The 26,319-nt window shown below is 40.1% G+C and overlaps 1 protein-coding gene across 1 annotated transcript in view; it reads left to right on the forward strand.

Moving 5' to 3' along the window:
* The window catches only part of LOC101856398 (negative elongation factor A), a 26,069-nt gene extending 3,621 nt beyond the window's left edge, over positions 1-22,448 (forward strand). The window contains exons 2-11 of the mRNA XM_005091064.3: positions 1,597-1,774; positions 4,174-4,332; positions 4,651-4,737; positions 5,091-5,251; positions 5,717-5,780; positions 6,800-6,954; positions 12,468-12,576; positions 14,287-14,693; positions 17,056-17,155; positions 17,756-22,448. Coding sequence (XP_005091121.1) covers positions 1,597-1,774; positions 4,174-4,332; positions 4,651-4,737; positions 5,091-5,251; positions 5,717-5,780; positions 6,800-6,954; positions 12,468-12,576; positions 14,287-14,693; positions 17,056-17,155; positions 17,756-17,934 — 1,599 coding nt within the window. The 3' untranslated portion in view covers positions 17,935-22,448. The remainder of the gene's footprint in view (positions 1-1,596; positions 1,775-4,173; positions 4,333-4,650; positions 4,738-5,090; positions 5,252-5,716; positions 5,781-6,799; positions 6,955-12,467; positions 12,577-14,286; positions 14,694-17,055; positions 17,156-17,755) is intronic.
* Positions 22,449-26,319: the final 3,871 nt, after the last annotated feature.

A 26,319-nucleotide genomic window follows, 5' to 3' on the forward strand; every position in this document is an offset into this window, starting at 1 on the left:
GCAAGTTATCAAGGCCCCCGTTTAGTTTTCAAGTATCCTTCCCCCCCCCCCTTTCGGTTCACTTAAACGGGGCCTCGTTCGTAGCGCCTGAGGGGACCGATGGCTGATGATTAACGTCACTCAGTGGAATATTCCCAGTTGCCGGTCGTTCACCCAGCACGCGCAAATGGCAATGCCTCTTTTCCCTTAGTTACTCCCTCATTTTTAAAGATTACACAAAAAACTCTAAACACAGAAGCATGAAATTTTAAGGGAATAAAGAAAAATGGTGTACAACTTATCAGTCAGTTTGACAAATCACAACTCCGAAAAATCTTCAAAGTGTACCACATCAACCACTTCGCAAACGTTTTCGACTGCTTCTTTGATGGGTACAAAGTTGTCAATCTGCATACTACGAGATTGACCTCTTTTCTGATTGGTTGCCAAGTTTCATTCATATCCATTCACGAGAAGCGGCGTGAGAGTGGGTTGAAGAGAACAACCATTGCGTTAGTTCGTCCCACGAAGCACCCTCGCAGCGGGGGCCAAAAATCGGCAGAACAAAACGCGCTCGGTGGGCATTGCTAAATAAAATATTTGTATTTGAGATGAAACCAGGTGCTTTAATGTCAGTGCATGTAATTGTATTTTAAACCTGAATAATTACTAATGAGACCTGTTTTCTAATGTTAATAGGGCCTAAGATAAGTACGGCTAGACTGGCAGGCTAGCCGTACTTAAGGACGGCTAGACTTCTTGGCTAGCCGTACGAGGGCAAGGCTATGCACGCATAACCGGCCGACCACGCATTCCAACCACGAGGAGCTTCGCTTTCCTCTGCGATTCTCCAGCTCCTATATAATTAATCGGACATATTTATATAAACAACTTACACCATTGTAACGAGGAAAAGCTGAACTTTCAAAAGGTGTACGGCATTTGGTGTTTTATAGCGAAAGAGCAAAGAAACAGCGATGTGAATTACTCCGATTTCACGGGTACCAAGCGCCCGGAAGGCGGCGAGTGCCCGCGAGGCCTTTTTCACGCTACCTACTATGTGAGGCAGGTGATGAAATCAGGCACTCATCGAAATAATAAAAGTGAAGAAACTGGTATTTTTCCGCAGCTTTGTGAATTGTTATCGAATTTTCTTTCTTTTTTTTTTCTTTTTTTTTTGCTCAACATGCCCATTAAAGAACACATTTCTGTTTGAATTTTACTGAAAAGATGTTGCTTAAAGGCACAAAAATGCAACTTTTCAGTTTCCACGGACTCTCAAACTAAGGAAATAAGTCATCTTTGGCGGCCTTTTTCTTACAAGTTTACCTCTGAAACCAGGTGACCCCCACTTTCATTTGCAAATATCTCGAATTCTATTCAAGATAATGGGGATATTTTTTCATCCAAAGCAAGACAAACAAACAAGTTTTAAGATAATACCAATAACTCTACATGCCCAAAAATTGACGAGAGCCGGATTCGACTGTGTTGTAACACGTATGACATCATGTCTGTCTCCTTTTTGGACTGTCATGATAAAGCACAACTGGCATTGTTATTCTGATGTCTATGAGGAATAATTAGGCTGAGTTTTTGGTAACATTGTCCTTTCAGTGGCAACTGGACTTCGAGGAAATTATTACCTTGGGAATGAATGACCCAGATCCATGGGTTGCAACAATTGGAGAAATACTCAGGGAGTACCCGGCCACCGGGGCTCTTCTCATGGTGGAACAAGACAACCGCCCAGACACTGGCATGGTTGCTTGCTTAGAAGAAATGAAAACATTAGGTAAGTCATAGTTTTGCTTTGTTTTTCTCCTACCAGCTGTAACAGGTAACTTGATGTGTCGGGAGGGAAGTTTCTGATGTGATTTTTGTACCTTTTTAAAAACGTTCACATTAAAATATAGTTGTGTATGTGATTTGGATCTTGCTAAAAACAACTTTTTATTTCTATCAGATACTCCTTCTGGACTTAATACTTCTGCATGTTTTCATAATGTCTTGCAGTAGTCTCCACCTAAGATCCCACCATTTTTTTATCCCGGTCCCTTAAAATTTCACTGTTTTAACTCCTTATTTCCGGCAAGCCACTATCAGGGGCTTGCACTTGCAGTCAGAACTGCTGTGCCGGTGAGTCGCTCTTAGCCGCTTAGGCACATTCCTTTACAATGACTGCAATGTCAAATCACTTTTTGGCAATAGTCGAAAACAGGTTTCTTTTACTGGGAGTTCTTTAAAGAACTATCAAAATAAGTTCACATGTTTTGATTTAACGACCAATTCAGTGACTTATAGGTTACTTTTAGATTTGGTACCTAAAGAGGGCCCTGGCATGTTGCCCCCTGGGAGAAGAGTTAAAACAAAAAGTATCACTGTCATTTCGGATCATAATTTGCTAAACAAAAACCTTGGGCGAGGGCGACTGATCAACCAAACAGCGAAGATTTACGATCATAGTACTGCCCGTTGCATCACAGATCACCGTAAGGTCGTGGGTTCGAATCCCGTCAGGGGCCCGACATTGCGTCCTTGGGAAAGGCACTTTACACAAATTTTCCTCACGTCACCCAGGTGGGAATGGGTATCCGGCTATAGACAGCGAAAGATCTTGTCAGTTTGTTAGTGTTTGAGTGCTTAATCAGCTGCTTGCACTGTATGCTTCACGGGAAGCTGGGAATGTTTTGGAGTGTTCTATGGTCTGCTGGGGTAATAATATAGTGTAAAGCGCATAGAGCCTGCTGTTGAGCGGGGATATGCGCTATACAAATACTATCTATTATTATTATTATTATTGATGCAATATCCATCTCTTGATTGCAAATCTTGATGAGTGGGTACAATGCTTGCCCGAGACGGGATCATGCCAAGATGTGAACTCGTCAGCGTATTTATTTTCCCCAAACATTGCATCTGCATTTGAGCATACTGCTTAAACTGACATCATAATCATGCTCTGGATAGGTAGTGCCTACTGTGGCCACATCAGATGGGATCACATCAAGCTGACCATCAACCTTGTCTCTCAACTTACTAAATTGTTAGACAGAATGGGCCCTTACTTGGGGACTGTCCGATCACCTTTGCCTATTGTGGTCATCTATTGGCTGTGAGCCTGCCTTTTGTTCTTTGAATTTTAATTTGAATGATACGTTAAGACATGAGAAGGGAACTTGGTCAGAGATGGAAAGCTAATTTTGAGACTCAATATTGAAAGTGAAAATAACATACCTCATCAAATTAAGAAGTAGGAAGAGGCCATTGTGCTTGATCATAAAAGTTGACTGGGATCTTAGGCAGAGACAGTATTCATTTAAACATTTTTGTTTGACATAGTTTTTTAATAATTTTAAAGTGTTTTATTAATATGGAAGAGTACATATTCTTAAAATTGTTGGGTCCTTAAAATTCCTTTTTTCAAATGAATATTCCACCATGTCAAAGGCTCCCTTCAATCAAATTGCAAATTTGGGATCAATCCCTAAACACACTTACAAACAGAATTTAATAAATGTAATCATACCAAGATTTACTTGACTAGTTTATGGAAGGGTGAATTTAATCTAGTCTTAACAAGGTCTTACTGAGGACTTTTGTACATATTAATATTTTTTTACTGAGTAAATTGGGTTCTCAATGTGAACCAGGATGATAGAATGTGAATATTATGGTGGGAAGTTTAGACAACCATATTTATAGTTATACTTCGTACAGTACTTGGAGTTGGAGATTTTGTTTTAAGCCCATTCCACGTTACATGTGTTACATCTGAGCTTTACTTTCATGTCTTTGAAAGAGCTTTGATACAAGAACATGGGTGTCAGGAATAAAAGCATTGTTCTTTGAGAAAATCATAAAGTCAGTTTGAACTGTTGTACTTTTACCAGCCATTTTAGGATGTTACATTTTGATTGACGCAATGATGAAGTGGCTGTTAATGTTTTGTGTGTTACGTGAAGAAAATGCTTTATTCTACTTCTCTGCAGGCAGTGTCAAATTTCTTCAAATCTGACTGGTGGAGCAAAGAAAATTTTTCATGCACTCTTTATAAATGAATGTTGAGTAGTGTTTTCCCAACTTTATAAAGAGAAAAGAAGGAAACTTCATGAAATGTCAAGAGTTTTTTATTTTAATGGGCCAGTATTACTATTATCTTTATTTTTTGGGTCTTGTTGTTGGGTTTTTCAGCTAAAAAATCAACTGTGAGCATGATGCCACTTGAGTGTCAATACCTGAACAAGTCTTCACTGACAGCTGTCGCTGGACATATCCCGGAGTCGACAAAGCACTTTACGGTGAAGAGAAAGCCCAAGTCTGCTGCTTTAAGGGCGGATATCATACATAAATGTAAGATTTAGAACATTTTCGGCCTCTCTTCTGTGCTAGTCTGTATTTTATTTACAGTGCCTTAGCCTTATTGCTATTCATTTCTCAAGACTTTTTACTATACTGAGAGATAAATATTTTGATTATTTTATAATGAAAGTGTCAGAAATACTAGAAAAACCTGACATTTGCATGGGTATGAAATAGATAAGCTGCCATTGTGTTAATGACATGGGTTCTTTTCCAGACTGAGACAAAACTCTTCAACTGATTTAAAGTTTGGTGCGCATTTTGATTTCTTGTTGTTCATAATACCATTGTTTTCTTATTTTTTTATAGCCTCAGAGACAGTCCAAAATAAAAGGAATCATGCTTCAAGCTCCGTACCTATCAAATCTCGAAGTTTTGCCAAAAAGATGGACACAAGTAAGTAGCTGGTGTAGAACTCAGTTACGACTTTCAACTTTTTATCAAATTTATCATGGTTTGAATATATGTGTTAAATTACCAATCATTTGAAAACCTCATTTTATTTTAGAAAATCTGGGAACGGGAAAGTGCTTTTGTGTTATTTACAGTGGAACATAGATTGTAAATATTTTGGTCTGTATCTTACATTTTGAGAATTATTTGTTATGTGAGTCTTTGAAAAACATTTTTTTATGGTGTTACTGCAAATTGTTCTGCATTTGTTGGTGGAAAGGAAGTAACTTGCTTTAAAAAAATGATTGCTATTTTTACAGTGTATTAAGTTTTTTGTTTTTTTTTCATCCACCAAGCCCCTATCCGCTCTGTCACGGGCAGATCTCCTTTGTCTGGATCAGACTTTCGTTCTCCTGGTTCAACCTTGCAGCGCTTGAACTCCTCGATGGGCCGATCACCCATAACCCCACTTCCTCTCACCCCAAGATCAGGTTCAAAGAAGGACAGCAAAATCAAGGTTTGTGATTGCCTCACTGCATGCTTCTCAAAGTGTGGAGTGAATGTGGAGTGAATGTGGAGTCTGTGAGAGGTCTAGTTGAAGGTTGATTGTCTGCATTTGATTGTTGTGTTTTGGGAGCATGTAGTTATGAGGAGCCTCTTTGGGTGAGTGTTATTTTTGTTGATGGATTTCTGGTTTCTTTTTTTTTTTTTTTCTTTAAATTTGGACTCACTTTATAAATTTATCATAATGTGTTTGATGTTTGTATAAAAAATGGACATAAATTTGAGAATATATGAACGGTGTTCATTTTGAGCTTTTCAAAAAAGTTGATGAACATGAATAAGTTACATTGTTCATACTATAACCAAATATCTTTTTAAAAGAACAGTCACTTTTTCAAAATTGCTGTTCTTTCTTTGTAATCATTCCTTTTATATTCAGCCTCACAAATTCTTTATTTCTTATTTTCAATTTTAACAGTTGCTTGAATTGGAGGAAATGCCAGTTGGAGCAAAAGAAGCCAAAAGAAGGAAGAAAATTGCCGGTAATGCAAGTCTGATCTTAAATAAATGTCAATGACACAATCTCTTAGAAACATTGATAACACTGCAATTACTGAGTAGACTCAAGGGATCATTTCCCGGAGACAGAATATGACATTGCACTAGCATTTACTTGTGTAAGGACTTTGAAAGACTTGATTTAAAAAAAAGTTTTATCCCTTAGAATATTTGTTAGATACTAATAGACTTATATTAATTCTGTTACGTTTTTGGGGCTCATCTGTCCAGCGTTCATTTATGACTTCTTTTCCTCCTTTTTTTTCTTTTCCAAAGTTGGTTCTTCCTTTCAAAATTTGGGGTCTCTCATGGTCTAGAGGTTAAGGTGTTCGCCTCTCATTCAAAGGTCCCGGGTTCAAATCCGGGTAGCGAAGGAAAAATTTTCTTCTCTAAAATTGTCTCCTTTCACCTCTTTTCCTACTCTCTAGCAATGTTCTGTTGTCTGCTTTCATTTTCTCTTTCTACTCTCACCCCCTCACCTCCTTTGCCCCCTCCTCTGGGCTTCTGACTCTTTTTGCAGCCTTTTTACTGCTACCCCTAGGCTCCTTACTGCTGTTTTTCTGCCACACCCCTGATCTTCTGGTAGGAAAGATCTACACCTAGCTTTCTCGGCCAAGGGCAAAAAATCTTGGAGGTCCCGTGTGCATGTTGCGCCCGTTAAAGATCCCTTGGTGGTAGGCTTCGGCCGCCACCCGTGCAAAATTCAAAATTTCCTACCAACTGAAAATGTGTAGTGTGTCCCACGTGCTCATATGACCTTATGCAGTTGTGAGGGCTGTAAAACACTTCCCCCCCAAAAATACCTTTCAAAATTTGATTACGAGTCTGTAGAGGGTGTAAACATTGTTTGTGTCAGAATATTAGCATTGCTACTGTCTTTGTTTTTTCTCCAAATTTTTTTTTTTATCTGTAAAATTAATGGTGGTAAATCTTCGCCAAATATACTTCAACGAACTGTCTAGCAAGTACTAAAATATTTTCCATCTCCAATATATCACTGTAGACATGGAGGCGTTGGAAGCTCAAAAGAAAGAAAAAGAAGCAGCAGCAGCAGCTGCAGCGGCAAACCCAACAACTGCAGCAGCGACCACTGTTAGCTCAGCTCTGCCATCATATGCCCCAGACTACGCAGCAGGTCTCATCGCTCCAGCAACTCCCGTAAGTAGCTGTCATATCAGGTTTGCAAATGAACTGAGATCTGACAGGTTCTGAAAATGTAATTATTTGGCTACTCTATTTTAGTATCAGTGCTTCCACTCTTCCGTATTTTTACGGAAATCCGTACTTTCTGCTAGTTCCGTACTTGTTCCTCCATCATTATCAACTCCCTCTGTAAAAAGCTGCGGCAGTGTAGGACTACTGAAATTCCGTAGCTAAAGATCCGTACTCGCCTTCGTATCGTCTAGTACTAGTATAAGTTACGGGTATTTACGGTAATTCTCTCGGCAATAGGTAAATGTTATAGAAACCTGCCAGATTGCGCATTTCCTGCAATTGGCCATTATTCCACTATGCCCCATGCATTCATTGCGGGCTTGTCGACAGTACATTTTTACCTGTGGATTGATCAAAATCTGGCAAACTTTTTGTGCCAATTTCCTCCTTTCTATCATTCACTCATTCCGTCTATCTTTGGATTGTTGCCGCGGCTGGAAAATCGGCGTGTTGGTCAAATAAATTGACTTGTGATCCTAGACAGAAAATTACTGTCAGAAAGAAACTTTTTTACAAATTTGTCTAGATCTAGAGAAATGATCAATACGAAGATTCTACGGCACGGAAACACGATAAGGGCCGCGATGAAAGAAATTTATGCTATAACCAGCCTAAAACTACTAAAGTCAAGAATAATTCGAAGTGATGTTCCAAGGTTGTGACATGCGACATTCAGGCGTGAAATTTAAGGAAAATTAGGGTATACGCCGGGTAACTGTATTGTGAAGGTACATATCTATTCATTATTCCCAGGTTTGCCTTCTATCAATGGTGCGATGACAAATTAATTGAATTATAGTAGCAATGGATATGAAATATATTATGTTAGGCTAATGTAGATCTTGGTGAAGAAATCACACAAGACAAAATGTTGGTGAAAAAATAACGTTATGGTTTGCTGGCAATCTCTCCTAATAGGCTCCCAAATGCCATTTTCGACCCTCTAAAAGCACTAAATTTTAATTTCTTCAGGGGCTTCGCCCCCTGAACCTCCACCGAGACTCTGTCCCTGGACCCTGCTGGTGGCCTCAGACCCCCGGCAGAATTTTCCTTACTTTTTAGCTTCAGCTGGTGGAAGCACTGAGTATGTACATGTTATCGTTCAACTACAAAGTACTTTTTAGTTGAAAGGTAGTGGTAAGAATGGGGATTTTGGATTCAGAACTGGATTTTTTTTTTTTATCAGACAATGTTCACCGAGAGCTTTAAACCAATTGCAGTCTTTAATCCTAGAAGCGCTCAGCGTTTCACAGGAAGTAACCCGCCAAAAATGCCCTGCCACATGACCGATCAGTTGTAAACATGGGGGTTTGGCGGGGGGATGTCCGCTGAGATACCAGAGATGTATACCTGCTACTGAAAAATGACCATTTACGGTTCAACAGATGATAAAAGGTATATAAAACCATATCTTTTCTTAACTCATTCGCTACGTATTATTTACGGCTTGTGGACGAATTTTTTTCGGGAGGGCGAAATGAGATGATGACTGGTGCGCAGTTCACAGGTCTTGGGGGCCATAAATTCAAATAAATATCAACATATTATATACCAATATTTTCAGTATGGTTTGTAGAATACATCTGTATTGTTTATTTGAGTATTTTTCAACTTTGGTTCATGTAAGAGGCGATTATGCAACACAATTGTGATTGGCTACGGATAAAATTTGAAAACAAAAAATTTATAATCTCAGACGAAACTCAAAAAATATGTTTGCACCTAGTCAAATTATACATCAAACTAACCATAACTGTATATAAAACAGGAAAATATTGAAAAATGAGCAGTTATTTACATACATTCCATTATATTTGTACATTTGGATCATAACCTCCGATATTGAAAAAAAAATATTTTAAAAATAATTTTGAAAAAAGGATCCCAAACAGAAAAAAACCACTCATATCTTATATGGAATTATTCAGAATTGCATTTGGAATAAACCTATACATGTCTTGGATGGTACTTTTTGAGTAAATTCACCAAAAAGTAGTGATTTTGGGGAGAAAAAAAAATATTTTGACTATTTAGATCTAGGCCTAGATCTAGCACTCAAAATATTGATTTCTCAATTACAGTGCACTGGCAATTTGAGTCCAGTAGTATCAATATTATAAAGAAGAGTCCTACACTTCTTTAGTGAGCAAAATAATGATACATTTTGTTGTGTAAAAGTACTAAGACTGGTGTCTGGGCTATAATTTGGGCTTCGCGATAAAACAATGTCGCATAAACTTCGAAATCGTGTTTCAAAACTGAATCAAAACTTCCGATTTTTGGTGGAAACGCTTGACCCGGAAGTCTACTTTATATTATGACCTTTATTTTAACATGGATATGTGGATTGGAATAGAAACCAAGCTAAAATTGAACGTCGGTTCTCGAGCCGCCGGGGGCGGCTTAGCGTACTGACGGCACTTTAGCCGCGCCGCCCCCCCCACGGCTCGGCGTAGCGAATGAGTTAAAGCTGATAGAATGAACCATTCAATAATGATAAATGATCAGCTGGACCGCAGATCTTTATCGATCGATATCTTTTCCAAGAGACGCTCTTCGAGGTCAAGATAATTAGCAAAGTCGTTGGTCTCTATTTATAAAACTTTGACTTGTAACTTGCTATGTCATTTTCCATATAAGGCTGAAAATATACTGCCACGCACATCTGAAGTGCGCAGTGAAATGGATGAGCAGCTAGATTGGAAGTGGTGATCCCGTAGGTCAGCGCGGCTTCGTCTGACTGTGTAAAAAAATTGGCACTGAGCAGACGTACACAGCTCAGTGTTCAGCCCCCCCCCCTGTCTTATCTCCATGGCATCACGGAACACTCCCATAGCAGCATGGGTCTCAATATTCCACTATTTAGCGGATTTCCGCTACCGCCATTTCCTCCGCTAAACTCTGCTACCGCGACAGGGGGTCAATCAGAAAGAGAGTTGCTGGAAGCAGAGTGACTGCCAGGCCTTGGGAATTACCCGGGAATTTGAAAAAAATCGCAGAGACACGGGAAAATACATAAAAGATCTCGAATATTATTTGAAAACCAAATCCGATAATGTCTTTAAGTTCATTTTTGCCGGTCGCGATTGTGATATTAATTCGGCTTTTCCCGGTCTGAGAGTACGTTTTACACGAACAGGCGGCTATGGCGGCAAGCGGAATTGTATGTGGCACCGAGGTTCGACCGGAAAATCAAGATCTCGGAAATTTGTCTGTAAAAGTCTAAATACGCAACATTTGTAACATGCAGGTTCTGCATTACAAACGTGATGTCGCCATGAAAATAATGTTCGTCACTGTGCTGTCGCTTGTGGGGGGGAAAAAAAAAAAGAAAAGAAAGTTATACAAGCATCTTGTCGGGCTCGTCATTGTGACCGGTCAATGAACCTGCGCGCGTTCTGAGCGCTGTGAAGTACAGGACTCCGGAATGGGGGGAGATTATTGATTTTTAAAAAAAAAGATACACTCTGGGATGGGGGGAGGGCTGGACGCAACACCAGAGGACAAAAAAAGAAAAGAAATTGGAAGCAAATGTTAATATTTAGAATTTTGATTACTACTACAGCTCTCTGCAAAGTAAAGTGCGCGTTAGTGCTTGCCTTGTGTATAATCAGGATCCGTCATAACTACTTGTAAGTGTGTTAATGAACTTAGGGCAGGGGCCTAAGTGTTCACGTTTCATTGGATGGGTGACAGTAAATTATGTCTCTTATATTTTAGCTTTTTGTTCAAGATTCGCATCATATTTATAGAGTATGCAGGCAAATATGATGAAGGTAAAATATAAATAAGTCGCACTAGACCACAGTGCGCCTCCACTTTCTGTACGTAGTCAAGATTGTAAATATTTGGTAAGTGACTCTTACTTGAAATTGTCTTCCAAACCCTCAAACTGGTATGAAATAACCTTTCTTTGATAATTGATAGTTTTTATTTCAACATTCTAGGGTCCCACAGTATAATAATAGTGGGTGTCTCGCGAAAATGGGCTTCTGTCGCGATCACACGAAAGTTCGGAAAGTTCCTCCTTTTTAAAAATTCTGAGTTGAGACCCATGTAGTAGGCAAGTCTGTCCGCACGCGAAAAAGAAGTGCTGCATGCACGCATGTCCTTTTGGGCCCTTACGACTTTACACGTCTAGCCATGTCAGTGAAATCACTGATAGGAAATAAAGAGGAGGGCACGACTTTTTTCCTGGCGCACTTCAGTTGTGCGTGGTAGTATATTTTCAGCCTAAGGAATACTGAAATTTTCAATTGAAAAGGGTTAGCGTCTGTGCCCTTTATATAGGGCCTGCGCGCTTCTCAGTCGAAGTAGGTCAACCCTATATATAGGGCCTGTGCACTTCCCATGTAGCCGGGCTCACGCCCTTTATATAGGGCCTGCGCGCTTCCAGGGTTAAATATAAATCAAAACTAATATTATCAGAGCCCGTGCTGACGTTTTTATGCAGTCGTATGTTCTCAGCAGATGACCTCACCTGGTTGATTACATCCTGGAGAAGAGAAGGTACAAAACTAGTACCGACAAACTAAAGACCAAATCATTCTGAGGAGCAGACGTTGGGAGCAACAACCACCTGTAATCATGAATGTCTGATCATGTAAGAGGATCCAAAAGCCACTGAAACCAGGCTAAAATTTGACCTCGAAAAAAGAAAAAGATATGAGTATCACGCAAGAATGAAACGAGTGTTAGGAGGGAAGTTTGCACTTTTACTTCTAGTTTTGTTGATGACGCCCTTGATATCCTAAACAGATAAAACAGTGAGTCACAAAGGAGAGGTAATGGGTCCTGAATTTCCATGTTTCTCTCTTTACAAGTTCACAATTTTTACTGTATGTATACCTTGTGGAGAGAGTTCTAGGGTCCCACAGTATAATAATAGTGGGTGTCTCGCGAAAATGGGCTTCTGTCGCGATCACACGAAAGTTCGGAAAGTTCCTCCTTTTTAAAAATTCTGAGTTGAGACCCATGTAGTAGGCAAGCCTGTCCACACGCGAAAAAGAAGTGCTGCATGCACGCATGTCCTTTTGGGCCCTTACGACTTTACACGTCTAGCCATGTCAGTGAAATCACTGATAGGAAATAAAGAGGAGGGCACGACTTTTTTCCTGGCGCACTTCAGTTGTGCGTGGTAGTATATTTTCAGCCTAAGGAATACTGAAATTTTCAATTGAAAAGGGTTAGCGTCTATGCCCTTTATATAGGGCCTGCGCGCTTCTCAGTCGAAGTAGGTCAACCCTATATATAGGGCCTGTGCACTTCCCATGTAGCCGGGCTCACGCCCTTTATATAGGGCCTGCGCGCTTCCAGGGTTAAATATAAATCAAAACTAATATTATCAGAGCCCGTGCTGACGTTTTTATGCAGTCGTATTCTTACATTCTATCTTTTCCCGATTTGTGCATATATGAGTTGTTCATTTGCCTATTCTTTGTTTTGCTTTGATCTAGAAAATGCCCATCACTGTGCTGAGTGTTTCATCATCTGCCTTGTCTCAACCATCACCTGCCTACCTGCCCACTCCTGTCAGACCAAGCAGTCAAGGCACTACTTTGAGTGGTGAGTGACACACTATGACAAGGATAACCCTATGCTTAGCCCCCCATTTTTGTGCAGAATAGAGACAGACATTTAGGTCTCATTTATTTCTATGTCATCTGTCAAATCTGACAAAAGTTCTTTGTATCGTTGCAATCTCCCTGGATGTGTAAGGCAAGATGGAAAAAATCTTGAGTAGTATCAAAAGAGTTTACATAACAAGAGGGTCCACTCCTCTCTTTTAGCCAATTAAAAAAGTGTCCTCAAAATTCGGTGGCGCCCTCTTTGCAAATGCGCACCCTTTGCGAACAGAGTTACCCTACTTGTGTTTAAAGAATCAAAGTGAAACGAACAAGTTTTTGAATAAATAAGAATTCAAATTTCGGAAGAATGCTTTTTTAAAATGGTTGCGCTGACAAAAAACCTCGTCCGGAGAAAGGGGCGACTGTTTTCTTCGTTTAATTTGACTTTAGAATGAGAGGCGAGAGTTCATTAAAATAAAAGAAACTAAAACTCCGCACTGAACTAACCCGAAAAGCTGATGAACAGCAGTCGATCAGCGCACGCAAGGAGGTACTATTCCTATTCTTCTTCTGGAGAAATGAAAGAGAGCTTCAAAACAAACTGCAGCACTATCTGAAGCAAAGAACGGACTTCCGGCGAACACTTTTTTGGCTGAGTGGACCATCTTGTTATGTACTATCTTTGGTAATATGGAGCTGCTGAAGGAAACGTCGTTTATTTAGGTGGAACAAAAAGCGCATGCATATGGTTCTTACCCAACCAGTCCTTCAGGAACTTGGCTGTGAATGCTAGCCAGTTTCAAGCAGGCTTGAGGAATACATGGATGAAGTATACAAAGATGTAGAAGATGTCACTGAGAAGATAAGACGAAGAGTATATCATAACTATCAGTGGCGACTGGAACACTTAAGTTGAGGAGAGATGCATTTGAAAACGGAAACAGTATTATGGGCTCTTTTTGCACAACTAATGAAGGATTATGACTGTTGGAATTCACCAGCTACAAGAACGTGATATTGTTGATCATGCTTGACCAGCTCAAAGCATTTGAAATATGGACATGGCCTGCTCTCAGCAGATGACCTCACCTGGTTGATTACATCCTGGAGAAGAGAAGGTACAAAACTAGTACCGACAAACTAAAGACCAAATCATTCTGAGGAGCAGACGTTGGGAGCAACAACCACCTGTAATCATGAATGTCTGATCATGTAAGAGGATCCAAAAGCCACTGAAACCAGGCTAAAATTTGACCTCGAAAAAAGAAAAAGATATGAATATCACGCAAGAATGAAACGAGTGTTAGGAGGGAAGTTTGCACTTTTACTTCTAGTTTTGTTGATGACGACCTTGATATCCTAAACAGATAAAACAGTGAGTCACAAAGGAGAGGTAATGGGTCCTGAATTTCCATGTTTCTCTCTTTACAAGTTCACAATTTTGACTGTATGTATACCTTGTGGAGAGGAAGGTAAAGATTCATTATCGAGACAAAGTCGAACGCTGAGAGTGTGTTCATAAAAATGTTGGCTGTAAGGCTGTGAAGTCATAAATTAAAATTCTACTTCTGCTCTTATTATAAATGGTCTTTTGTCATAAACGTTTTAGAAATTGGAAAAGAAAAGCACTGGCTCTTGGAAAAGCATTTCTTCACTACAGACAAATACATGTTTTTTTGGCTAATAATGAATTACTTCTATTCCTTAGGGATTGGCACTCTGTCCTCTGCACCTACAACTGGGAAAAAACAGACCTTGCCTCAGCAGCTCAAGCAACAGCAGCAACGACTACCGGCTGCAGCTAATGTGGTGAGCGCAGCACCCTCGACGTTGCCCATGATGGCACCAATTTTAATAGCACCTCAGCCTCCACGCCCAACTCTGCCTGCCGCAACTCTGACCAGTCTGACGAGTGCACAGGTCAGGGCAGCCAGCAATCTTTCCAACTTGCCCACCAGGCCTCCTACTTCCCCCAGCTTGCGACCACAACAGACAATCTTAGTGCAGCCGGCAGGGACAAATCAGCCACAAGTGATGGCTGTGACCCCTACCCCTGCTCCATCTACACCGGCCCAGACACAACCAGCCAATGCAAAGAAAGGCCTCTTTCTAACAGTAAGTCAACTCTGAAAATTAATTTGGCAAATATTTGGCCTCTGGCAATTTGCTGTTTCTGTGATCATTATTAAGGAAGGTATGGCATTTTGCCAGTCTTTTTTGTTCACTCCCCGAACTTGCAACCTTGTGAACTTCGCTAAAAAGTCATTTTTGACTCATCACAACACCAAGACTAAAGCCCCATTTAGACGTACAGTTCGCTGATCGACAAACTGACAGTTTAACCGACGGACGCTCAATCTGGGTCATCGGTAAACTGACAGTTAGTCGACGAGAGAAGTTCCGTTTAGACGTACAGTTTTTTATCTGTCCTTGGACTGCTGTAGCTAGATCTAGATCTAGGTCAAAATCCCAACAATGGCTGAAGCAAGCTACCTGGATGATTTGGCAGCTTTTTTTGTTCTCAAATCCAAAAAGAAATCTAGAAAGAGAACCATCTGGGCTAAAGAATGGCTATTAAAAAGAAGTACCTACACACACAAATATTCTATTTCCACAATACTGGCAACGTTCGATAATGTTCGATGAACTGTAGAACAGTTTAGATTTAGGGGGTTTCAGGGGGGCAGCTAGAAATCTAATAAGAATGTGGAGGGGGGTTCGAAGGGGGGGGGGGGCACTTTACCATAATTTAATGTTTTGCCTTTAGGGTTGATATCTCTCGCTCGCCGCGCATCAAAAGCCTTCTGATCTAAATCTAGATCTGGATCTAGGTCCATATAAGCGGGGTGGGAACTACCTAAAAAGCGCCCAAGTTTCCTTGTTATTCCACACGGACATTGTACTAGAACTAGGCTAGAAGACCTGTGCAATAGTAAAATTGGTAGTGTGTAGACAAAAATAAATATAAATAAACAGCACTGTCTATATGAAACAATGGTGTGTAGCCTTCAGCTGACTCCAACACGGACATTGTAGTCATTGTAGCAAAATTAGAAGACCTGTGCAGTAGTAAAACTGGGAGCGTGTAGACAAAAAATAAAAATAAATAAACAGCACTTCTAGATCTACTGTCTAGAATAGTCTAGATGAAGCAATGGTGTGTAGCCCTCAGCTGACTCCAAAACATCTCGGCGGTACACGTCACACCACGTGACACATTATTTGCCTTCACTTTCAAAAATGAAGGGGTGGGCCGAATGGTAAAACAAAAGAAAACACACAAAAAGAATTGAACTTGGTAATTCACGATTAAATTGCGTTCCTCGTGAGAATTTTACTAATTTTCGGTCGCTGGTCACGAAAATCTTATTTTTTTGACGAATATTTAGGAAATTTTTGGAATGCATTTTCAACTCTGCCTGGGGCAACATCAAAGAAGCCGCTCCCTCATCGTCACTCCTTCAGTTCGCCGGCCGGCAAATATCTGAGGTATCTGGTGGTTGGACGGAGAACCCTTCGATATCGAGAGGATTTCTCGTTTCACGCTCACTTTCCATGTGAAATTGACAGAATGCGAGTCATCTTCTCGGTATCCTACAGTTTGTCGATCAGCGAATTGTACGTCTAAATGGGGCTTAAGACAGCCATATGCTTAGTATTTTGTAGAATGCAACTTTCTAAAATACTAAACAAGCTCAATTTTTTCCAGCAGTTTCAAGAGAGAGAATGTCAATATTTATTGGATCAAAGTTCGCTTTTCATTTAAGATTTTGCATTCTTGCAGACTTGCAGTCAGGAGTGGCTTGAACACAGCTCTCGGGCACTCCGTCCTCTCTCTTCTGGTCCCGCTGCTAGCCATGGCTAGGGTTTTGCTGAAAAAAAATCATCCCTGATTTGATTGCAGCATATTTTAATAGAGTACATATTTTTCTCAATTTCCCTATAACTGAACTTGCCCCTGGTCTGAGACTTTTTACATGATGTTTTATAGTTAAAAGTTTTCAAATCACTTTTTCAGTGCAAAATTTGGCTCGGATCCACCACAAATAATAATCAACTTGAGGCCATTCATTTTCTTTTCTTTTTGTCATAATTTCAAATTCATATGCCCCCTTCCTGCAAAGTGCAAGGTATGGATATGTGACGGGCTGTTTTTGGACTCGTAAAAGTGCCATAAACATTTTTCACTGAGTGATATGCATCAACTTACAACTTAAAATATTTAAAACTATATCTTTTATGAAAAAGGAACGAAAGATCTTTTTTTTGAGGTGTTGGACATAGTAGTCCATACAGATATAACAGAATAATGTTTGTGGGAATAAACACCTAAATTTATGCAAAATCGTGTGGTTTGCCCACCTTCCCAGCCAGTTTGGACAACCTAATAAGACCATTGGTGGGTAAATGTCATTGTTTCTACCTGAGGTTACGGATGTTAGTTACATTGTTTTTCTATGCTTCTTTCCTTTTGCAGAAAGACCAAATGACTGATGCTCAAGAAATGTTCAAAGCATCCAACAAAGTGTCAAGACCTGAGAAGGCTCTTATCCTTGGCTTCATGGCTGGCTCCAGAGGTATTGTATTCTCAAAGGGCTGCAGTTGATTTGTTAAAATATGTGCTTGATTCCATCTTGTTTTGAGATAATTATTCTGGAACTCTTGACTTCTGTGGAGGGTGCCGTGATTGACCAGGATCCCATATAAGATAAGATGAATCTTTATTGTCCAGTTCCTGGCACATTGGTTTGGTGTTTCACCACGTACATACACACCTACACACAGGTTTATAGTCACATGCATAATATATGTGTGGACTAAACAAAAATTTACCCTCGTACCATCTAATTGGACAGCAATTTTTGCTATACTAAAACTTGAATTTCTAATTGGGAGGGGGAAGGGTCCCCATACACTCAGTGACTGGTTAGAATGCTTGTCATTCTAGTGTTTAACTTAAGAAAAAAATATTGAAATCAGTTCTCTCCCTTATGTGCATTTGGAGAACATTGATGAAGTCACAGGATTGAAATGTTTTTCTGGTTTTCTGTATCATTCAGTTTACTACATAAAATAGTCTCTGTTGGTCTCAAGTATGCTCAACTTAATAGTTTTTAGCTAATCGAAATGTTGTTTATGCCTGTTTTCATTAAAACATGTTCTCTCTACTTTTTCAGAGAACCCTTGCCCATCTCAAGGGGACATCTTGAACATCAAGCTGAGCGAGCGAGAGGAACTCATCCAGTTGCCTGATGGAACGCAAAAGAAAAAGATTGAAGATACATACTTCCAGATGAACTATGCTACTGGAGAGTGGAAGAGGTTTTTCAAGTACAGAGAAGCTGCTATATCATGACCAAGAACGTGACTTGTTTTTATTCTTTGTAGTGATTTTTTTTTTTCTTCTGTTGTATGCTTTGATGAGGATGAAGTTGTGGGAGGGGAGGGTTTGGGGAAGGAGGGGGTAAGTGTTACTTAATAGTTTGGATACTGTCAGATTTGATCTGATATTATTGCTCCCAGTTCGCATAAAGGAGAAAGAGATGGTCTGTGCACACTGAGTATCAGAAAGCGAAAGACTGTTTGATTACAGGTTAATTTTTTGTACATTTTTTTATTTTGCATTGAGCGACAAATGATGGTTGTTTTGTGCCCTGTTGCTACACAAGAACAAGATGTTTTGTTTACTTTTGGCCAAATGCTTGATGACCTCAGTTTATCACTGTATTGTCCCTAGGGGACCCAGATGACTGAAAGCAAAGTGTTGTGTACACCTGTGTGACTCCTTCCACCTGCATAATGATGGTGATATGATTCAGTTAGCCAATATTGGCTGCATTTATTCTCTGTTTGAATCCTACTCAGGGGTTAAAGGAGGGGGTCATGATCTCTCTCTCTCTCTCTCCAAGTCAACCAAATTCCATGTGTAGCATGAGAATCATTGTTCATTTCTCCAAAGGAATGTTGGATAGTTTTGTTTCTTCCACACTCATTTCATTTTGACCAAAGCTGCTGTTCACCGTTTGCTCGGGGACCGTTTCTCGTAGAGGTCAAAGTTTGCCCTTGATGGTTCTTGTTTGATCAGTGTGTCTGACCAGTATGTGCAGACCCAGCTAGTTGAATAAGTGTTCAATTTACTTAATGTGAACTTTAAACTTTGGTCTTCTCTTCAATTCTTGGCTTCAACAAATTGTCTTGTTATTTTTTGCTCAAGTGTTGTTATCATTGGGTACAAACATTAAATTGTTGTTTATGAAACTAAATGAATTAGAGAGCGGAATACACTGGAATGTTCAAATGGTTTTGTGTTTGTCTGATTTTCAAGGCATCATGAATTTCGTATTTGCACCCATTTCTGTCTTCAACAGAGGATGATTTGTTGCTTGTTGCTTCATTGCTCTCCTGTGGGAGCGCAACTATCCATTTACCAGTGTTGAAATGTTTACATTGGTACAGGGAACCCAGGACAATATTTTGATGCGTGTCTGGTCTACATGGTGTCATCAGTGTTAAATCTGATGCTACTTTTTCCTTTAGTAATGCTACTGTAAAGTCAAGTTAATATTAGTTATGGACATTTGAATGGTAATGGTACTGAATATTTATTTTTTTATGGCTGATAATGTCAGAGTTTGGATAATTTAAAAATTCTCAAAGCTTCCACTACATTTAAAAAGATTTTCCTCAACCTGCCAGTTGTTGGCTTGCACCTTTCTGAAACAACTGGACAATGGCATATTTTGTTCCAAAGGCTTCTTGTGGGCCCTGGTTATAATTGAAAAGAAGACATTGTTATGATACCCTGAAACGCCTTAGGTGGTTTTTTTTTCTTTTAAATGTATGCTTACAAGTCCATTTTTAAGGATACTTTGGTGTAAAAAAATGTTTCAAAATAAAAGTCATGCTTTTTGCAAAAGTTTGTGACAGCATTTCAGTTTCTGAGCTATGTGCATCTGCCCACATGTTTTGTAACTTGTCATTGGAAGCAGTAAATAGTAACAGACCTGCTTCTATGTCAAGAAAAAGATCTAGTAAGTAAACACTTTAAGATGAACAATCATTTTCAGGCACTCTAAAATTTGGATAGTGTTACCATTTTCTGAAGTCCTGACCTCACGAAAATTGCGAGATTCTACTTTTGCTCAAGTAGTAAAGGTGTCTTGTATTTTTTGGGGGTCATTGTTCTTGTTCATTTTTATCGAGTAAACTTTCATGTGAACAAACAGTTCCTTATGAAATGTTAGTTTTACACATTGTTTATTCTCAACAGATGCAAAACCGAAAGTTGTCATACTTCACCTATGTCATTGTAATGTGAGGATTTGAAATTTTTTTTTCGTGTGTTCACTTTTTGCAGTTATGCACTGAACATTTTGGTAGAACGTGAAGCCATTGGTGTTTTTTCAGCTACCTGTGTGCTTGTGCCCGCCAAATTTAGGTTAGTGTTAATATATGCCTATTATATGCCAAGTTACACTTCATTTTACTTTGTTGTATTTTCTTTCATTGTGAATCCAGTCTCCTTTGTCATTTGTAAAGCCAGCTAATTATATTGTCATTAAAATGACTAAAAGTTACTCTTGGTCTGACTACGTCTACCGTCTCATGCTGTCTGTGTCCATCAGAAACATCGGTGCTATATTTTGAACATGGCTGTTTATGGTGATTTTCGCCACTTGTGCTACATGAATGTGTGGTTTTTCTTGAGGTCAGCTTCAGTGGTGTCCACTTGATCTGAACACAGTTAATCTGAATACAGTGGGTAAAGAGAGAGAAAAGAGAATCCGGGGGGGGGTGTCACTATTTGAACATTTTCGTAATAAAAAACATGGCTTAACTGAAGAAAATCTGGTGATCGTGCAGATTTCAGTTTAAGCGGACTCCAATATGTCGCCGTCATTCATCATTGTCATATTTGTAAAAAGTACGAACAAAATTTTTAAAATTTCAGGCAGGACATTATGTTAATACAAAATGTTTAAATAGTCTAAATAGATACATTACTGATTCAAGGAAAGAATAAGACTAGGATCAATGGATGTGCCTCATCGAACTCAATCAAGTTTTCATTTTTTTTCTCTTCGAAATTGTGACATACTACATTGTTGAATGATAGCGACGGGTATACAGTCTGGCATGCGCATGGCGAACACACTCACAGCGAACATTGGAAAAGGATTTTTGGTTCTCAAATGTTTTTCTTATCAATTTTTTGTGTCTAAAAATGTATGTAGTTTAAACAATTCGTACATTAAAAAAAAATTGGTGTTACTGAACTAACAAAATATGACAGCAAATATAATTTATCATTGTAGCCATGATGTAAGATGAGAGCAATAGTGTAGGCCAGGGACGTGTTTACTGTTCATGTCACATAGGTGTTCTGTAGTAGATCTAGCCTGCACTCTTCAGTTGAGTATGGGAAGTCTGCGGTTACATGAAAGCACATGTCAGGTATTGTCACCTTGTTTGTCAGCATGCGATAGATATAACCTAACACACTTCGCAAGAACTTGCCGGCGTCCTGCAAAGTTAGGCCTTGGTAAAATTGTAGTAGTAGAGAGTGTGGTGGATTGGAAGAAGCGGGAAGTGTCATGGTCAAGGAAGAATGGCTGATGATCCTGACAGATGTGAATGTGAATACAAATATTTATTTAAAAAACCCAAATCTGGGCAAGGATGAACCCAACACGCATATTGGCATAACAAAGGGGGCTTAAATTGTTCAAAATTTTGACCCAATTGTCCCAAAGTTCGTAGATAAGGGAAAGATTTCTGTGTCCTGTTGATTTTGCCATGTGCATGATAGACTGTATGTATTCAGAGAGAGACTAAAATAAACATAAGGTGTAGGACATACACAACAACTGGAGTCGGATTTGATGGGACCAGGTCTTTTACTGATAAAGTTTTACATTTTTATTGACACTTGATGGATATGATATGCTTGTAGTAACAGTCTGCAATAAACGCATGAACTCATGTCTTTACTACCTGCCCGAAGGTTACAGATGTGTCCTCAGCGCAGCTATTACTTTAATTCTAACTTGCCAGCTGTGTTCTGAAACTCAAAAGGCTGTTGACGGTGGCTCCATATCTTCCCTAATTTCAAATGTTCAAGTCACTGTTTTGAACTTCAGTCTCAAGATGTCTTATATAAAAAGAGAGGGTGGTTCTTGAAAAGGGAAAGCTGTTTTATAAACAATAAAATTATATTCATTATGCCTATTGAAAAAAGTAAATAAGATAAGTCGGTGTATAGTAGTATATCAACTTCAAAGTTAAATTGAAAGTATTGTCAATAAAAAGATTTTTGTACCGAGGTATTGCTGACATCATGAAGCTGATTCTTGAAATAACAGATGATGAGCAGCTTGGCACAGTGTGTAGGTTATATCTCTATATTTAGCCAAAAGACAGGTTTAGGTTCTTGTTTCTTTTATGTTCTGTAGGTTGTTATTACCTTTACTGTGATGACTGTTGTTCATTCATTTGTATGAATTTAACATCATTGGAGAGAGATATGTGCAGTGCTTGCTTATGTGAGAGGTTTTTAGGTGTATGTGTACATCATTTTTGTCTGCAAATGTTTGTGTGTGTGTGTGACTTTGTGGAGATGTAGATTTAACTTGCACATAGTTTCTGTTTATTCTGTTACATCCTGTGCAGACTGAGATCATGTATCACCTGTGACTATGAGGGTTATCTAAGCTCTTCTTTGTTGACGACATGCCGTATCCTAATACATGTATGTACATCTCTATCAAGTAGGCAATGCCACTTTGGTTTACCCTCATTCATAGAGAAACGAAATGTTCAAAGTGCTCATATTATATGTAAATGTATTTGTATAAAACTTTATGAAACGACTTTGCTGAGATTTTTGCGTTGTTTTTTTACTGAAATTCTGGATGGCAAAAAGCTTAGTCAGGGGTACAACAAAGTCCCTACTAGGTGGGTGGTTGACGGGTGCTCTGGTGTGGTTTGCTCCTTCTTTACTATCAAACATCTACCGTCCTTATCTCCCCTTCTTCTTTTTTGTTTCTTACTCTCTTGTAATGCCTCTAATCTTCTGGCCCTCATATGACCTTTCGCAGTTGCGAGCGTCATAAAACCTCTACTAAAACTTAAAGTCTGTACTATTGAAGAAATTCTGTAGTGTGTTCTTTCTTTGTTGAGCAGGGCTTCATTTTCTGAACATATGCTTAGTTGTCCCTAAAATTGTACAATTTTGTCTTTTTCTTTAACTTCAACCAACTTGCATTTTTATTGGGGGGGGCGGAGGGGGGATTCTATGCCGTTCTGACTCTTAATGGAGTTGGTGGTTTAAGGTTTCTACTGGTAGAAGGCTCTTCTTTGTTATTGTTTAGCAGTCTCTCTGTGTCATGTGGTTGATCTAATGTGGTCTGCTCCTTCTACTTCTACTTTTATTTATTTCAGTGTTTCCATGGCTCTTTTCTGTTTCTAGCAAAATGAGATCATCATGAGGATTACTGAGCTTCCTTCCTTCCTCTGGCTGGCCTCCGTTAGGAGGGCGGCAGTCTATCGCAGGCAGACTGGTAAGAGGCAACCTCGTGTGGCCTCGTCCAGAGTACATCTGGGCCCGGTCTCGCGTTGTTCTCCATAAATGGGCCTCGATGTGCTTCTCCCCCCCCCCCGCGCGGGCACTCATACAGTGCGTGCTGCATGTCGTCAAGACTTGTGCCACACGCTCTTCGCGTTGCATCTTAGCTGTGATAACACTCTTTTTTGTCTGACGGTTAGATCTCTCTCTTTGTCCCTCTACGGTGGTGGCTTCACCTTCCCCCCGACGGAGTCGTGCACTCGCGCTTTCTCCCATGCGTGGACAATGATGTAACGCGAGATGCACGAGCTTGCTGGTGCGAGATCGACTGGAGTGTTGGACTGGTCGAGGCGGCCTCCCTTGTTGGCTAGGGCGTCAGCTCAGTCGTTCCCGTGGATGTGGCGATGTCCTGGTACCCATTGTATATATGAAGGTATCCGTGGATTTCACAGCAGTGGCAAATAGTGGTCCACATTTTGTCCTCAATCTCAGTACGAACTGCGGTCACTCCGCACATTAAGTGTTGAACAACTGACTGGGAGTCTGAGAAGATGCGGATTCTTTGAAAACGTGGTTGTTTTTCAAGCCATTGCAGTGCGCGGAGCAGGGCGGTAGTTTGATCTCGGTAGCTGCTTCCGTGTGTCCCGCGGGCACGAATACGCATGTTTCCTCCCCAGGAGATTTGTCTACAACACACCAGTATCCTCCACATAACCTGTAGCCGTCAGTAGCATGGCCGTCAGTGAAGATATCGAGGTCGGACGAAGGCAATCGGCGCACGGTCTCGAAAGCTGCTTCACGTCGCATATTAGGTGGATCTGTTTTTGTCGTAGACACTGCAAGTTTGGAGTTGATTGTGAGGTTGCAGGGGGTCTTCCACGGGGGAGTTGTACTCGCTGGCCGTAGGGGCTTTCGAGTTAGAATGTTCTAGTCCCACGTTATGAGAGCTCTGTCGGCCCATTTCCCTTCAACTGTTGATAGACTTTAAGTGTATTTTTGATGTTCTTTCAGCTGAGGCACGGATAGGGTTGTCTTCTGGGACTCCTCTTGCTCTCTCATAAGCCACAACAGTTGCAATGTTAGACTTAAACCTCAAGTGGGATGAGGCCAGCTTCGTTTGTGAGCAGCATTGCATTTAAGTCTCTCGTACACCCGATAATTATTCTGGCCGACGAGTTTTGAATAACATTTAAGGTCTCACGATTTGTTTTGGCCGTTGCTGGGTACCAGGCTGCGTGGGCGTACTGAATGGCTGATCTGATGTACGCGATGTACACCATACGTAGTTCCTCTTTGCTGCATCACCAGTCTGTACCTGAGAGCTTGCGGAGGAGATTGACTCGTGGGGCCAGTTTTTTTCTTTAATTTATTGATATGTTCTTTAAATGTTAACTTGCGATCAAAGGCCACGCCAAGGAAGGTAGGTGTTTTGTTTTAGGGCACCTCCTCGTCTTCCATTGTAAGCTGGGTACGTCAGGACATTTCACGGTTCCATGTCGTGAAAAAAGAGTATTCGCATTTCGCCACGTTAATTTCCATCTTCCATCGTTTTCACCAATCCTGTACCCGTAGGATGGCGCGGCCGCGTTTTTTTCGCGTAATTCTGCACATTTGCATAATTTTGGATTTCTCGCGTTTTTTTCCTTCAAAAAAAAAAAAAAATAAAATAATTAATTAACGCCTCGCCATGTGACTAAAGGGAAATAATCACCGTAATAAGTCTTATTTCAGTGAAAAGTTGGTTATTTCCCTTGGTAGAAGATCTTGGTTATGGTTTGGGATTTTGTTCCTTGAGCATGTTCAATTTTTCAATCCATCAAAAGTTGTTGTTCTCATGTCTGCTGATGCTTCATGTTTGACAGGTGTTCCTGGTTTTAGTAATGTACCAGCATCAGAGGTCCAGATGTCCCCCTTTTTTTTTTTTTTTTTACATTTTTCTTTCCCAGATCTAGAAATCTAGATCTAGATCTAGATCTACAGCTGAAAGTTACAGGGATTATACTTTTTAGTTTAAAATTATTTTTTTTACAGATGTGTATTGTTTTATTTCCAAATACACTACGAATTACTGATACTGATATGTTCTGTTTTAAATTTTTCTGTACTTAAAACATAAAAGTCATGAAAATTTGTGTTGAAAAAGTGCAAAACATGTCGCGAAAGGTGTTACGGTAACTTGCATAATTTTTGCATAATTTGGCTTTTGTGTGTGCATAATTTGGCCATCTAAATTCGCATAATTCTACGGGGACAGCCAATCGCAGATCTTGTCCAGAGCGGCTTGAACCATTGTGGCGGCAGTGTCAGGGTTTTCATGGGATGCCCATATTGCCAGGTCGTCTGCGAAGAGGCTGGTGTTGATGCTCATGGGTAGGTCATCGACGATGTCGTTGATGTATGTGAGGAACAGAAGTGGTGATAATACTCCGCCCTGAGGGACGCCGGCGAGGAAGCGATAGTAGCGACTTTCTTTTCTCTCAAAACGAACTCTGGACCTTCTGTCGTCTAGATGGGCCTTGATCTGTCGTTGTAGACAGGTGGGCATTCCTAAGGCGTTTATCTTGTAGAGGAGTCCATTATGCCACACCTTGTCAAAGGCTCTTGAAAAGTCTATTAGACAGAGTATGGTTCTCTTTGCTTTCTGTCTTGGTCCAGAGTTGATCTGAAGGTTTCGGCTATGTGTTGCGTTATCCTGGCGATCTGGTCCTCTGTGCTACGCTGTGGTCGAAAACCAGCTTGCATATTGCATAGTTTTTTCTGGGTTTCCAGCCAGAACGTCATTCTCACTTTTACTAATCTCTGGTATAATTTCCCAATGCAGCTTGTTAGTTGGATGGGTCTGTACGAGGTCATTTGGGCAGGGTCCTTCCCGGTTTTAAGGATAGGAATTATCGTACCTTTTCTCCAGGCTGCAGGGGTATTGGGCAGTTTTCCACACTCTATTGTAGATATTCAAGAGAGAATTCAGGCCAGCTTCAGGAAGATGGGTCAACATCATATTGTGGATTCCGTCATCTCCTGCAGATGTATTTTTGAGAACTTGTAGTGCAGCATTCAGTTCTGCCTTTGTCAGGGGTGAGCATATTCCATCCTGGCATTGGCATGTTGTTTTCATTGCTGTGTAGTTACTTCGATGCATTTTGCGATCAATGTTAATAGTTTCTCCTTTTGCTTCCA

This window comes from Aplysia californica, unplaced genomic scaffold (assembly GCF_000002075.1).
Source record: "Aplysia californica isolate F4 #8 unplaced genomic scaffold, AplCal3.0 scaffold00025, whole genome shotgun sequence".
In the NCBI taxonomy this organism is placed as follows: domain Eukaryota; kingdom Metazoa; phylum Mollusca; class Gastropoda; order Aplysiida; family Aplysiidae; genus Aplysia; species Aplysia californica.